This window comes from Peromyscus leucopus, chromosome 1 (genome assembly GCF_004664715.2).
Source record: "Peromyscus leucopus breed LL Stock chromosome 1, UCI_PerLeu_2.1, whole genome shotgun sequence".
NCBI classification, from domain to species: domain Eukaryota; kingdom Metazoa; phylum Chordata; class Mammalia; order Rodentia; family Cricetidae; genus Peromyscus; species Peromyscus leucopus.
The window spans coordinates 113,611,322-113,626,435 of record NC_051063.1 but is presented as its reverse complement, the minus strand read 5'-3'; the positions used below and the strand labels follow the sequence as shown (position 1 = coordinate 113,626,435).

General features: G+C 37.8%; 1 protein-coding gene across 9 annotated transcripts in view; it reads left to right on the top strand.

Annotated features, from left to right (window-relative positions):
- The window catches only part of Dlg2 (discs large MAGUK scaffold protein 2), a 1,876,145-nt gene that overhangs the window by 707,674 nt on the left and 1,153,357 nt on the right, over positions 1-15,114 (top strand). For 2 of the 9 annotated variants that reach the window (XM_037206971.1, XM_037206947.1), the window contains exon 1: positions 8,914-9,292. The exons of 6 other annotated variants lie outside the window; for them this stretch is intronic. In XM_037206971.1, the coding sequence (XP_037062866.1) occupies positions 9,191-9,292 (102 nt within the window). In that variant the 5' untranslated portion in view covers positions 8,914-9,190. Of the gene's footprint in view, positions 1-8,913; positions 9,293-15,114 lie in introns of those variants that run through there. One more of the 9 variants, XM_037207017.1, reaches the window with a different exon arrangement.

Here is a 15,114-nt window from a genome sequence, read left to right as displayed (position 1 = left end):
CCCCCCCACACACACAAGTGTACATGTACACTAACATGTAAACAAACACAGGATATAAAATTAGGCTGAATCCTTTTCTGATCATACAAAATATTTTTAAAACTCACTTAAACATGATACAAATGAACAAATAACTGCTTAAGTGATCTTGGCAAACAGAATAAGGCTTTTTACTTATCCTGAAAAACAAAATGAAAAGAAAGAAATAATTAGAGAATTACCTTAATAAAAAGATCTGTTCTTGGCACTTGATAATTTCTCTAGTATATTATTTTAGTTCCTTGATTTCAAATCCAAAACATCCTAAGATTTTTAGTGAATATTATTGAGGTACTGTTTATATATAATGAAAGATGTCATGTAATTTATAATTAAACTTAAGTGGTTACACTTGCCCCTTTTAATCTCTTGGTTTGTCTTTGGCCTAGGAAATAGTAAGATTCTTCCTATCATTATGCATTAACTTTTATTTTCTAGATTTTTGTATCAGTGAGTGGACTTATGCAATGGGTTCACTTTTAACTTGAATAATGATGTAAAGTTTTTCTAATTCAGGTTATGTAATTTATATATTTACCTTCTGACATACGTGTAGTAATTTTAGTTTGGGATGTTATGAAAAAGAGCTGTTATGAACATTAGTGTACATGTCTGAGTGGAGATGCTTTCCTCTCTTATGAGCACCTAGAAATAGATAGCTGAGTATATGGTGCATTCACACTTAACTCTAAGAAATGCCAAACTGTTTTCTCAAAGTGGCTTTGAGAAATCACTTGACAGTCCCATCAGCATTATTTGAGAGTTGAGTGTCACCCATCCTACTCAACATTTGGAGCTACCAAACTCTAATCTTAGCCATTTTATGGTTGTCCGGAGCAACCTCATTGTGGCTCAATTTTAGTTTCCTTCCTTATTAATCTGATATTTTGGCATTTTTATGTCTTGACATTCTAATAACTAAAGTATTCAACTTCTTATAGGAGATGTATCTGTGTTGAGGATCTGAGATGCAAGAGGCCTGAGCAAACATTTGAAGGTGATGCTGTGTCTCCAGTGTTGTTTGTGCTTATGGTTTCCTGGATGTGTTCATGTATTGAAATATCAAGCTTTGCATCCTATATGTTTATAGTTTATTGTAGGCTTTACTTCAATATATCTTCTTTAAAATGTATTCCTTAATAGGTGCTCTAGACTTTTAGAATAAAATATTAAATATAAATGCATAGTCTGACATCTACATTCCTTTTAGCCTAGACTCACTTAAGATTTCCTCTTCTTTCCTGTATCCCCATGATTGCATTGTGATCACAGTCCATTCTATATTCCAAATTTGCTGATGATCAAATATTTGTATATATACTCTGTCTTTTCTACTTGAGTTTCCTTACCAAGTCATTTCCACTCTTTCTTCGGGTCTCTACTTGGTTCTTATCACTTGAGAGCCAGGTAGCTTTCTTCAAGGGTCTCTTACCAATCTGCCTTTTCCACTGATCTGTCACCTACACAAGACCAGGACTGTACTGATAACTAACATCCTCACCACTGTGCTCCAACTTTACTACAGTAAATAGCACATAGTATTGACTCAAAAATATTTGTTAAAGGGCTGGGTAGTCAACCATGTGTTTGCTATGTCAGAATGAGTGCATAAGTTCAGATCCCCATACCCATGTGAAACTCTGGTCATACCAATGGTACCCTTCATCCTAGCAATGGAGAAAGGAATAATCCAGGGTCTTGTCTTGTTAGCCTTGGTGAATTGACAACCTCCAGGTTCTTCAACAACCCTTTATCAAAAACTGAGACATAGAGAGGTAGAAGACACCTGATGTTCACCTCTGGCCTATGCATGAGCATGCCTAGGTGCACATAACTGTACATGCACATATGCCACATGCACACAGAGGATATTTTTGAATGAATAAATGAGTGAATAGTAATTGCATACCAAAAGCAGGAGATGATGTGTTGACATTATGAACCAACCAAGCAAAGGCTTTTCTATAGTCAGAGGCTGACAAGTTTAGCAAACATAATTGGATCTTCTAATGCATTATACTTGACATTGACTATCATAATAAAAGAATAATTTTGCATTCTTATAACATGAGTAAGCCACACACGAACACAAAAGATGGTTTTGTTTTTTCTTTCCACAAAGATCTTACGTTAAGTAGACAGGAAATGAGAACCTGGCAAGGTTATACTTAAAATTTAGAGCCATCTTGGACTTTAACTACAATGTGTACAGCATATTAAAAGAGATAATTGTGTCATATCTTAAGTTTGTGGTATGTGATTGTGAGACAGATCTGATGCCTTACAGCTTCAAGGGAGCAATTGTTTCACTGAATAATCATTTCATTTCATTTGGGATGATTAGCTCAGGGCCCCTGTTTACAATATGATAGAGTGGCATTCTTTGTGCTAAGTAAGTCACCTCATTTAGTTCATACAGCTAGCCAAGCATCTATTGTTAGAATGAAAGGCAGCTGATAAGGAGAGTCTATTTGCAGTGGAGGAGCACTTGGAGACAATATGAAACCATTTAAAATGAGCCATGTTTTTGTTGCAGGCTTCCCATGAATTACTGTTCTCTAAGTTGAACTCTTGATTTAGTTTTTTTTTTTTCTTCTGACAATGAAAAATTTGTCTTTGTTTCACAGATGGGCAAGTGCACTATAAAAATAGAATTGTTGCTTCACACGAATTTTGCTGTATTTGGTAGATGTTCATTTGAAATTGTTGGGGATTTTTTTGGCTAATTTTGGTGTGTACTGAATGAGTGAATAAGAGAATGAGTGAGAGAGCAAATGCATATTATTAAACACTAATGCATATGAGGTGAGATTTTTTTAATAGGTACTTTTTCATGTGATCTTTTTTGTAATCTGCATAGGAATTCTATTACTCATATGCTGTAAGGCAATGAACTCCTCCCCTCTTTCAGTGAAGGAGGAAATTACCAAAGAGACTAAGTGACCAAATCCAAGTTACTCAGCAAGTGTCAAAACCAAGAATTGGAAACCAAGACACAGATACTACTTGTTCAATATCAAAATTAGAACAAAACAATTGACGACCAACAAGACCTAAGAATTCTTTATTTTTAAGCTGAATTTTGCTGCTAAAGATATTCTTACCGGTGCCTCAGAGGATAATATTTTGAAGTTGCTCTTTGAATAGCAAAATGCCAAAGTGATGACCATGATGACTGTGGAACTCAACATACTGAGCTGCCACATTGGAGACGAGGACGATGACGTTTTCAGAAAACTTGCTCCTAAAATGCTAAAATTGATTATGCTCAGTGCATGATCCTTTCTTCGGTAATAGGCTTGCACCTTACAAGTAGGAGACTGGGGATAGGGTGATAGTTTGTCAACTTGACACAACACAGAATCACCTGGGGAGAGTCTCAATGAGTGATTGTATAGATTAAATTTGTTTGCGGGCATGTCTGAGGGGGTTGGTGTTTTGATTGCTTCAACTGAAGTGGGAACACTAAAAGTAGGTGGCAATTTTCCCCAGTATGGGGTCCTGTATTGTTTAAGAGCAAAGAAAGCTAGTAGAGCATTGGACATGCATGTGTCTTGTTCCCTCTCTGCTCTGGGATATGATGTGATTAGCCTAGAGTTCCTGCCTTGACCTCCCCACAATGATAGACTCTAATCTAGAATTATAATGTAAAGAGACCCCTTCTTCCCAAAATTGTTTTTGTCAGGTGTTTTATCATAGCAACAGTAATGAAACTGCAACAGGATGGATGAGGAGATAAAAATCTACACCAGTTTTCCTGGAGCCCAGTTGGAAGTTACAGAATGGCTGCCTTGTTCCTAAATGAATTAGTTATTATTCAGCTATTTAACTCAAGCACCATCCTACAGCAAGACAATTTGAGGAAAGATTGAGCAAAGGCTTTACATGAAACTCAAGTAAAAGATAACCACTCATTAAATGCGACTGGTCCAGAGAGATCTATACTGGGGGCCAGAGAAGTAGCAATAGACTCCAAAGTCAGAGAGAACACTGAGAGCTCAGATGGGTGAAAGCAGTATGGGGGATATCAGAGTTAGTTTGTGTGAGACCTGACAAGATCCTGACTGAGATGGTGTGTTCATTGGTAAGAGGGACATTGGAAGTGCATAGAAAGAACATAAAAAGAGCCTTTGGAGACTTGGAATTACTTGGTAAGTGTAGGAGGTTTATTTCTTTCTGTTAACTTGTTCAAAGAAATACAAGAAAATCACCAGAATTTAAGTTCTATGTAGCATAAACCAGGTAAGGGTGAAAGATATTTGCTAATATATCTTCTCATTTAAATCTTCTAGAGACCCTGTAATATCATTACCATGTTGCAGAACAGAAAATAGCCATTTGGGAAATTTAACTATATTGATCAAGTATTTTTATGGTCCTTAAATGCAATTATTAACACTCAAGCATACATACTTTTCTATTGTTCTGATTTTTAACCAAATTTGTTTAATTAGTGAGTAATCTCTTTGGTAACAGTGAGGTGCATTACGTATTTCAGGAAAGTACATGGTAAAAGATACTTTATTTATATTACTTGCTTTATTAGTTAAATGAAAACATTACTACTAAAGATTTAAGCACAATAAGTGAACTTCTATGTGCAGTGTAGAAGAGAAGTCAAAGACTCAAACCACGCAGTTACTGACAAATTCTAGTGTGTCTGACTGGCCCCTAAACTTGGTTTTTGAATCTCTTACATTTTCCCGGCAAGATCAGGCATGCTCAGTGTGATATTGCCACAAACTGGGTAATATGTTCTTCATTGGAATTTCATGGAAGAAGCCTTTGAAACACTAATCTGTATTATAGAAAATGAATGAGAATTTGCACAGTCTTAGCTGGTGAATGTCAAGCAGAATGGATCCTCAAGTCACAATGTTTGGCTTCAAACCCTATTCCTGTTATCTGACTAAGCTGTAGGCTACTGTTATTTCCCCCAGTCTGTTCTCTTCCATCCCTCTAAGAGGATGGTCTTTCTCCACTCACCAGAGTGAGATTAGTTATGATATCATTTGGCTGATAATTGTATACGTAGGAAGATATTATTGTTGCCTGAAGTGAAGTTTTAGGAATGACTCCATATCTAGGGTTTTCCCTTTTTGCATGAGAAGAACATCATGCCCCTAATAGGGGCTGCTCTTCTTTCTATGGAGCATCATGAACCACAGTAAGAGGTAAGCTGTTTAGGACATTCAGCATGGAAAAAGAATATATGTGATTGAAAGTCATTAAAATATTTTGATTAGTTGCTTCATTTAGTTGATTAGTATACCAATTGGTTTGCAAAGCTATTCTTTCTATGATACAGATTTCCCCTTTGGCAAGATTGAGTGATTGTAATGATATAATAGGCTAATGAGCATGCAGTATTTAGGGCAGTGCTCTATTGATAAAAGTTTGTCTAAAGAAAGAAGTCCACATTTGTAGCATTTGCCAGAGCGTGGGGTAAAAATGTTCTTTTTAATTGACCCCAAACTACTGGGAATGGTGTCACTGAATGGGGACTTAGGAGGTCACATGGTCAACCCTACTGAGTAGGATGTGGCTCCAGCACACTTCTGAATTCATAACAGAGCACAGAACAAGAAATACATTAGTCCCTATAAAATAGAAAACACTATAGAAATGTGCATTTGCTGAAAACAAGTGATTACAAAGAAATAGATTCTTAAAGTTCCTTTATATTTGGGGGCCTGAAGAGATGGTTCAGAGACTTTGAACACTGATTGCTCCTCCAGAGGACTGGGGTTCAACTCTCAGCATTCATAAAGCCACTTACAGTTCTCTATCATGCCCATTTCCAGGGATCCAACATCCTCTTCTATACTCCCTGGTGATACAATTGATACACAGGAATACATACCAGAAAACACCCATGCACATAAAATAAAATAGCTATGAAAATGGTCATCAAAGAAAGAAAAAAAAAGTAACTAATCACTGACTCCTACCTTATTCCAACTTCTCATTACGAAAAATAACAATAATAAAAGATTAGATGTATTTGACTGTGCTCTCATTTATAGATAATATTATTTTTGTAAATAGGAATCAATATTGAAGGAAATGTTAGGTAGCATGTTTACTAAAATGTATTTGTAATCTACTTTCTATGAAAGTGGTAGTTATCAGAAAGAGCTGTAAATGTTACTAATCATTGAAATGTCCAAATAAGGGTAGTTATTTTGATATTGTAATGAACAGATCACATCCTGCCATTCCTTAAAAATATTTCCTCCTAAAAATATTCCAAAACACCCCCATGCAGTATATTTTCAAATTGGTACTCTTCAGATCAATAATACAGTGTGTACATACTTAAGGGGACAGTGCCTCCATTTTGTAACCATAGTGTTACTGACTGTAACGGTGCAGTTCATTGTCATGGACACAGACCCCCACATTCTCTCAACCCTTCAATTTTCTCTGGAGCTATTATTGAGAGACAGGAACTAAGAAAAGGCATTCATCAAATGTCTCTAGAAATATCACATATAAACAGAAATGCATATGTATTTATTGAGAGAAGTATGTGGATAAATGAATTTTTCTTGATGAGAGCATAAAAGATGGAACAGTTCATGAAATACATATTTTGCTTTGTATTTTGTCATTTGGCCTTATCAACCTGAGCTAGCACAAACTATGAAATGGGAAATAACTTGAGTGTAACAGCCTTTAATGCTGCCCTAGAATAGGAGGTCAGGCTTAACTTGGCAAATTCATCAGGGAAAGACTGTTAGATATTATTGGATCATCACAATATAGAGCATACAATACTTTTGGGGTGTTTGAAATCCAAATTATAGGCTAATGAATAAGGAGATTATATTGTACAACATTTTTAGAATCTATTTTCCCTTGGAAAATGCAGCCACAGTTACAGACACTCTGTAGGTGGAAGCATTCACACACTCACATAATTTATGGTAATAAAGGGGGAAATGCTAAAGTGTATATCTCATCTGTTAACACAACCTTAAGACTACAGAAAACGTCTCATACAGTGTTTTCTTAAAATATGCCTTAGTATATTTAAGAGTGACACACACACACACTTTTCAGTAGTCCCACTCCCCATATGTATGAACACCAAAGCCTAAGTCATGGCTGCCCTCTTCAGTTAGAACCAGATTTAACTCCTGGTAAATCCCCTGTGGATTTTTGTTCATACTGGATTCCCTACTGACTTTGCAAATGTTCTTCATGTCTTAGGCAGAACTCAGAGTCCCCTTACAGAGATTGGGGGATGATTACAAATATGTCTTTCTTGACATCTTCCTTTCCTAAGGAATGAGAATGTAATGTTGGATGGGAAAAATTAGTGTTTTTTGTTACTATTCAAAGAATTCTATGGAGTTTAGTGTACAATAACTTCTGAGAGGAACATGAGTTGTTTTAAATAGGGGGTGGCAAATGATGGCTTATGAGATGTTCCATTTAGCCTAATAACTTCTGGGTTTTGTTTGTTCTTTTGTTCTTGCTGTAACCCTGTAAATCTGGAGAAGTTCCTGGGGTCATCAGAAGCTGATTTTTTTAACTACCTCTCATCAGTTTTCTTGGAACCTACCTTTGTATGGCAGGAGAAAGAGAGACTGTTCTGTAAGACCCAACATAAGGTTTAGAAGAGGAGAACAGAGCTGCTGCTGCCCTGTGCTGAGGCTGAGGCTTAGCCCAGGAGTAGATGGCCAGCTGTTTACCTTGTTCCCCCATCTGTCTCTATTGTCACGATACATATCAATAGACAAACAAGGCACTCAGACCTTCCATGACTTAGAACCTCATACACAGCCCCGGGTCCTTCTTACTCCAAACCTGCCATCTTCTTGCTCTTTCTATCCGCCATCTGTGAGGAATGGTGCCAGGCACCCAGGTGGCACTCAGACAGTTCTACATTTACCCACTTCCTGCCCCTTACACTTTTTTTTTTATCACTTTCTAAAAATCTTCACTAAGCTCTCTTGCAGCTGTGTAAGCTGCTTGCTAACTTAAAGTCTTTTTGCAGTTTTCACAGACTCAGTTATAAAAACAAAACAAAACCAGCCCAAACAATAACGCATCTATTGGTCTTCTCATTCATACTTCTAGAACAGCACAGACACTTCAGTGGCTTCTGGGAGCCTCTAAGAGACCGAGATGGGGGGAGGGCAGAATGTCCTTCCCTTTTAAATTTGAGAAAAACGTCATCATCAGATAAAGGCTTGGTTCTGAGGTCCCTTTTACAACCCAGGGAGCGAGTGGACTCGCTGACCCAGAAGGCATTAACTAGCAAAATCTTTTGGAACCTAATGCTACACTAGATCTCTTTGCGGGCCACTGTCCCCTCCCCCTTCCCCTATCAGCTCTTCTATGGGGGTGGGGAGGACAGTCCCTTCACTGCTGGGCGCTGTCCTCTTCCCAGCAACTCAGCCTTTGAGGTTGTCCACCCTGAAGCTGCAATAGTCATAGGGTCCTGTGTGGTCTCGGGGTCACATCCTTTGGGGATGGCCCTCTCACCGAAGTCAGGGAGTTCTTGGTGGCTCCCGGCGAGCCACCAGGCTGGCAAGCAGCATGTGCCGCTCCCTCCCTCTCCCCGCCCCTCCCTCCCACCTCTCTGGGCCAGCGCTCCCCACGGTGACTCTGGATTGCAGCAGCCAGCCACTGGCTTCTTACCAAATTGGGAACTGCATTATGGCTTTTTTTCTTTCTTTCTTCTTTTTTAAAATTTCCTTCAGAGGGAATAATCTCAGCCCCCTTCAGCTTGCTTGACAATCTAGTGTGACTGGGGCGAGTAGGCGGGCACATCCTTTTACATGCTAATATTGCCCCACCTCCTTTGAACCCTCCTCAAAGCGCCTTGCTTTCTTTTATTTTTATTTATTTATTTATATATTTATTTATTTTACCTCCCTCAATTTCCTTATAGTGGGGAACTCTTCTTTGCTCTCTGTCCCTTCCCCCACTCCCCGTCCCCCCTGGAAGACAGACCCAGAGAGGCGCTGTACTTGCGGCCAGCCGCGCTAGCACCTAGGCTGGGGATGGCTGCACCCAGCGCGGGGGGCAGCGATCACAGCTGCCGCTTGGTCTAGACTGTCTAGGCTGTCGCTCCGAACGCTGGGTGAGCTCCGAGTTCGGGTCCCCCAGCGAGCTGCCACTGCCGCAGCTGAAAGGAATGTCCCCTGTTCTTAAGGACCCTGACTGTTTTACACCAATGATTTGCCACTGCAAAGTTGCTTGCACCAACAACACTTTGTCGTTGATGTTTGGATGCAAGGTAGGATGAGGGGTTTGTGTCTTATTTTAATGCATGCTGACCTCCCTGGGGAGAGCAAACAATTTCTTTTGTTGTTTGTTTATGTGTCTGCCTGTTGGGTGACGGACAGAACTGCGCTGTCCATTCTCGGAGCTAGCTGGGGTTTCGAGCCCCGAGAGTCCAATGATTTTCCAGCGGACCATGTTGGCATGATAGCTAGGCGGTGACAGGACCCTGTATGGAGCACATAGAAGCTGCAAGCGCTCCTGAAAAGAGGGCGCCTTAGTTGTCTCTGTGCTTCGGATTTCTTCCTGCCTTTAGCTAGTGACTAGCTCCTGGGCGCTGGTTTGCGTGCTAGAAAGCCTTAGACTGGAGCAGGACCACGGGCTAGGGTAGCAGGGATCATAGAAGTTCTCCAGATAAAACAGAGCAGCTTGGTTTGCAATGAGCGTTTCCAAAGGTGAAGGGCTTATGGCTACTTTAGGCAGGAATTCTAGAGATATATACATGTAGTCCTCAGTCATGAGATTGTCTTCGCTTTTATGCGATCCATTTGAAATCAGCAAGCCAAATGCTTAGGAAGAGGTGACACGGCGCAGTACTTCATGAAGTTTGCAGCAAATAACGGCCCTATCCCAGAGTTTTGTAAGGATGCTCAGTGTCAGAAGGAAATGAATTTTAACTGGTTTTGAAATGGTTCAGTCCAGGACTGAAAGGATTTATTTGAGCTTTCTTGTTGGCTGTGGTGGGAGCTATCCAAACTTGCTGTTTGAGAAGTTGTTGCTCATGAGTGGTCTCAGTACCTGTTCTTTGCTCCTCAGGGTGATGAGCTTAAGCGACAACTTGGTGGGTTTATTCAGCTGTTTCTAGAAATTACTTCTTGCAGGTTGCTATGAAGATTGTCTAAAGGAATGTGTAGGTGAGAGTGGAAGTACTTTATTTGAAGAAAGCAAAAGTGCACACCTGTAAGTGAATGCAAACCACCACGTGATATCCACTGTTCTGAAGGATATCAACAGAGACTGAATGGGACAGGTGTTAAAAACAGTAAAGTTAGTGAAACACACACTCCACTTCATGGGGCATAAGGCTCACAGGAAGCAGTCATAACAGAAAAAATGAGAGTTAACCCTTACACTGAGTGGCTAGAGACTCTAGTATTTTCTTGGAACTTTTTTGATAGGAAAGGAAAAATGTGGGTGAGGGAATTTCTGAGACCCCCAGACTTGCAACATTCTCAGATATAATCTTGTATAAAAGACTTTAAGAGTGAAATGAATGCCAATTATTATTATGGTCTTTAGTGTATATAACAAGTCCAGGATCTGCATTAAATGGTGATGTGGATCTTTTTTTTTGAAAAACCTCAAATAAGTCTTAGGTCATGGAGGGTTTGTGTGTTTATTACTGACAAGATGTGTGAGAGAACAGCTCTCTAACTAGTTTGCCGCCCCCCCCCCACAACTTATCACTGCTTTGTGTGCTCCTCGCCCCTCTCTCTGCAAACTCTACATATACTAGCATATTAGCACTGGGTACTGTTTGAAATCCATTATCTGTGAGCTTATGAGACTGGCTCTGCAGTGCTAAATGCTTATTAACAAAGAAATGTGAAATATTTGTTGAGGGAAATTAAGCACAAGATAAAATAATCTAATATGATAAGCTATTGATATGAGGACTATTGACTGTAGATCCTAATTGACGAAGTTTCTTTTATGCTGTTATGTTTTCCCTAATTTTCAAGCCATATTGGAAGAAATCATTTAATTATCATCACCTTTTAAAGAGGATGAGCAATTACATTAATTTAACTTTGTTTTGGTTCTATTTCTTTTGGTGTCCTTGTTTAACAAGTTCATTTTGACTCTATTCATGTCAATAGAGTAAACCATCTAAATCAAGTTGATTTTGTCCTTTGAAAATAAATTAATTCTGTGAAAACAAACTATACTTTTAGAGAGTCTACCCCATTCTATATTGTCAATTATTTGAATACGATAATTCTCAAAAGTCCTATATTATATTATAATAATGCAGTCTAGCTATACTTCTAAGGTGATTAATTATGTACTGGTGAATGTAAGAGTTCCATCTTCGAGTCTTAAATACAGAAAGATCACTAGTACTTTGTACACTTGCTTTCCACAGCGAAGTTTTTCAACATCATCTAACAGATAATGACACAATACAGTGTGAAAAACAAAACAGTGGGGTTTTGAATGTAGGCTTCACATTTAATATGTATATGATTTCTCAAGTCTCAGTTTTCTCAGATAACATGACCACAGTGATAAGTACAGGTTTACATATTCCTATATCATCAATGCAAAAGAAAGTTAAGTAAGATTCATGTGGTGCTTAATATGCATGTATTCATCAGGTGAATGGTGCTTTCATATGGCTTTGGCTATTTTACTAGCTTCCCCAAGAGCAATGCTCAGACCTTCTAGGAGGAAACACTTCCACTGTACAGGTGTTCTTTTCATGTCTTCCTTGGCTGTGAGCTGGAACATTGTATTTTCCCAAGTATACTATTCTAGGCTAACTGTTCACATGTAGGGACTACTTACATGTTGATAGAACACTCACAAAATGAAGTAATTAAAATTAATAACACCCCAATATCATAATTTCATTCAGTTATCAAATACTCAGCATGCAACAAATACCAACTCTTGTTCTCTATGGTTTCAAAGTTAAAGATACAGAATATAACTACCTTACTTACAATATTGATTTAAGGAAAATACATAAAAACTATTCCAGTTGAATTTTTAAGCAGTGAAAGTGGAATTTAAATACATGCTAATTAGGAGTTTCCAGAAACTTGTGTTCATCTCAATATTATCTAGGGTATGTGAAAATAAGATTAGGATGTATATTTATTTTCTTTCCTGGAAGATACTTAACATGGAAAGGCCTAAAACCCTATTTGTTTAGACCACATTGTCACCTTAAAAATAGTGTGCAAAGTCTTCTTAATACCTTACTAAGACGTAATGATTTGTAAGATGCTAAATAATTTGATCATCAAAATAGGACCCCTAGCATGTTTTATTTTATCTCTCTAGAGCCCTCTTTTCTGCATGCTATCAGTTGGTTTAGGTAACTATAACTTAGGACTGCATTAGGCTCTATTTCAGGTACTGTGCTAGACATTACACATTGAAATATAGGAATGATACCATTGGCTACCTTTCCTACCTTCCAGAATATCTACAATAATGTGTCTGTAGAGTCTCACCGGAGAAACTAGAGCACCCTTTGCCTGTTTTCTCCCTTAGATGGATCCTCTGTTTTCTCAGTCCGTTGCTATCACCACACAGCAGTGTTCATGGGAATGAACTTCCATGGAAAAGAAATATTTCTAAAAGTTTTGTCCCTCTTGTAAAAGCTCATGTGTCATCATAAAACAGGCTCCCACTTAAATGACTTAAATGATGCATGTAATCCTAAGGACCAACCTGTATAGTTTCCTTTCCTTCAACTTGTCTGTACCTGTATTGAAAGAGTGTTAAGCACTCTTGACCCTCTCCTTTCATTTTCTTCTTTCTAGTCTCTACAATTTCAAAAGCAAGTGACACAGTAAACACAGAGTATTTGATATCTCTCCTATCATTCTAAGATTATTCTTACACTATTTGCTTCCTGTTTATTGTGCTTTATGAAGTTAAAAAAAGATGTAATTGAAATATGATTCATTCTAAAAATAGCTGACAGATCTGAATGAACTTCTTTGAAAAATTTCCAATGGTGATATATTGAAAGGTCTTCAACATAATATCCCATTAGGAAAGTGCAGATAAAAGGTACAGTGAAATACTACTTCATGCCAGTTAGGACATTTACTATTAAAAAGACAAGAGATTACAAATGCTGGTGAGAATGTGGAAAGGGGACCCTTATACACATACATTGAAGATAGGAATGTTAAATTGGGAAAAGAATATGAAGCTTCTCCATATATATATATATATATAAGAAAATGAAATCAGAATCTCTTGGAATAGCCCAATCTCATGTTCTTTATGCATTATTCAGAAGAGCCAAGATGCAGTAACAAACTAAACCAAGTAAATGGATAAACAATTTGTGATTTGCATACATATATGTGTATATGATATTTTAAAATTAACATTTGAATTTTTAGTTTCTTATTTTAGTTTTTTAAGACTTTGTCTTACTGTATATCCCAGGCTAGACTTGAAATTGCTATGTAGCAAGGCTGTCTTTGAACTTGCAATAATTTGCTTCTGCCTCCAGAGTGTTGGGATTTACAGGTGTGTGTCATCACACCAAGTCATCCCTTGAAGTACTCTGACATGTACACACACACACACACACACACACACACACACACACACACTACTATAAGATGATATATACTTTAATGCATTCATAGTAGTAACTTTGCTTAACCAAATATATTGCACATCATAAATCTATTTAATTAAAAATGGACAGGTCAAGTTTTAGGGCACCTTAATTTTCCCACCAATATTCACTTGTTATTAGAACAACTCAAACTATTAAGCCATGACATTAACTACTGGGCTGAAACATTTGGCTTTTATGTCATATTTGATGTATTAAATAGAGAAAAATTGTGGAAAATATTTCAAAATCATATAGGCCATATTTTTTACAATAATTTTTACAGACATTTTATAAACTATACCTCCAAGAACTTCTAAGCTTCATGTGGTGTAGAGAAACTTTCCTTTTTTTCTATATAGTGATTCTCACAAAGAAAAGAAGAGAACACAAAATGTGTTGAGATGGAGAAAGCAGGAAAAGAAGAAATAGGAAAGAGAGAAGGCCAAGCTCTAATGAACTCAGGAGAGGAGAGAAAGAATTTAGCTGACCACCTTAAGCACTATCTTGGGTGCTTTACAATTGTTATTATTCCAGTTGCCATAGTGTTCAGGGAAGCACAAGTGAGCCAGGGAATGAAGCAAAATAGAGCAAGATGATGGTGGGGGAAATGAAAGATGAGGAGAAAGAGGAAGAAGTGGGTTGTAAATTCCCAACCTCAAGAGGGTGCTCTTAAACACACCCAAGATCAGAAGGATGTATCAGCACTTCCCTGGTGGACAGTTCCTCCACCAGCCCTGGGTTTTTTCTGTTACTCCCAGACCAGATCTTATGTTTCAGCTCATTTTATTCTATAGAAGTGGACTTGTTTACTCTTGCTTATTCATTTAAACACACTCTTGCATATTTATTTAAATCAAGCCATGATTGTTCATAAATGAATGATTTTCCCAGGGCATTCCAAACTCCCATATCCCTGTATATATTTTTGTTATTGGAATGATAATTTTTCTCCAAGTAGTTTGAATAGTTTGAATACTGCAAAGTTCAGCTATTTTGATGTTTTCTTTGTTTTTAATATTAATCTGTGTTAATTTAAGCAAGTTAGATGAAACAAAAATAGAAAATGAGAATAAACTTTAGATAGACTTTAGAATCCCAATAGTGTAGAGATACAATTGTTAATAATTTTAGTGTATGTTTTCCCAGATTCTCAGTACTATTTTGTTTTCACTGGTCTGTGTCTAGCTTATTTTTAAATATATGTGCACAGCTGTACTCTGAGGACTCAGGAAGATGAGGCAAGAGGACTACAAGTTTGAGGCAATCAGAGGCTTTATTATGAGGCCAGCCTAGACCACACAGTGAGAGCCTATCTCAGAAAGAAGTGTATGTGTATTCAATAAGTTTGCACTTGTATGTTTTAAATGGACATTGAGCTTTGCAGACATATTTTAATAGCTGTATAAGTTAGGCACACTTACATTTAGCTATTTAGGCCCTCCACAAATTTGCTACTACCAAAA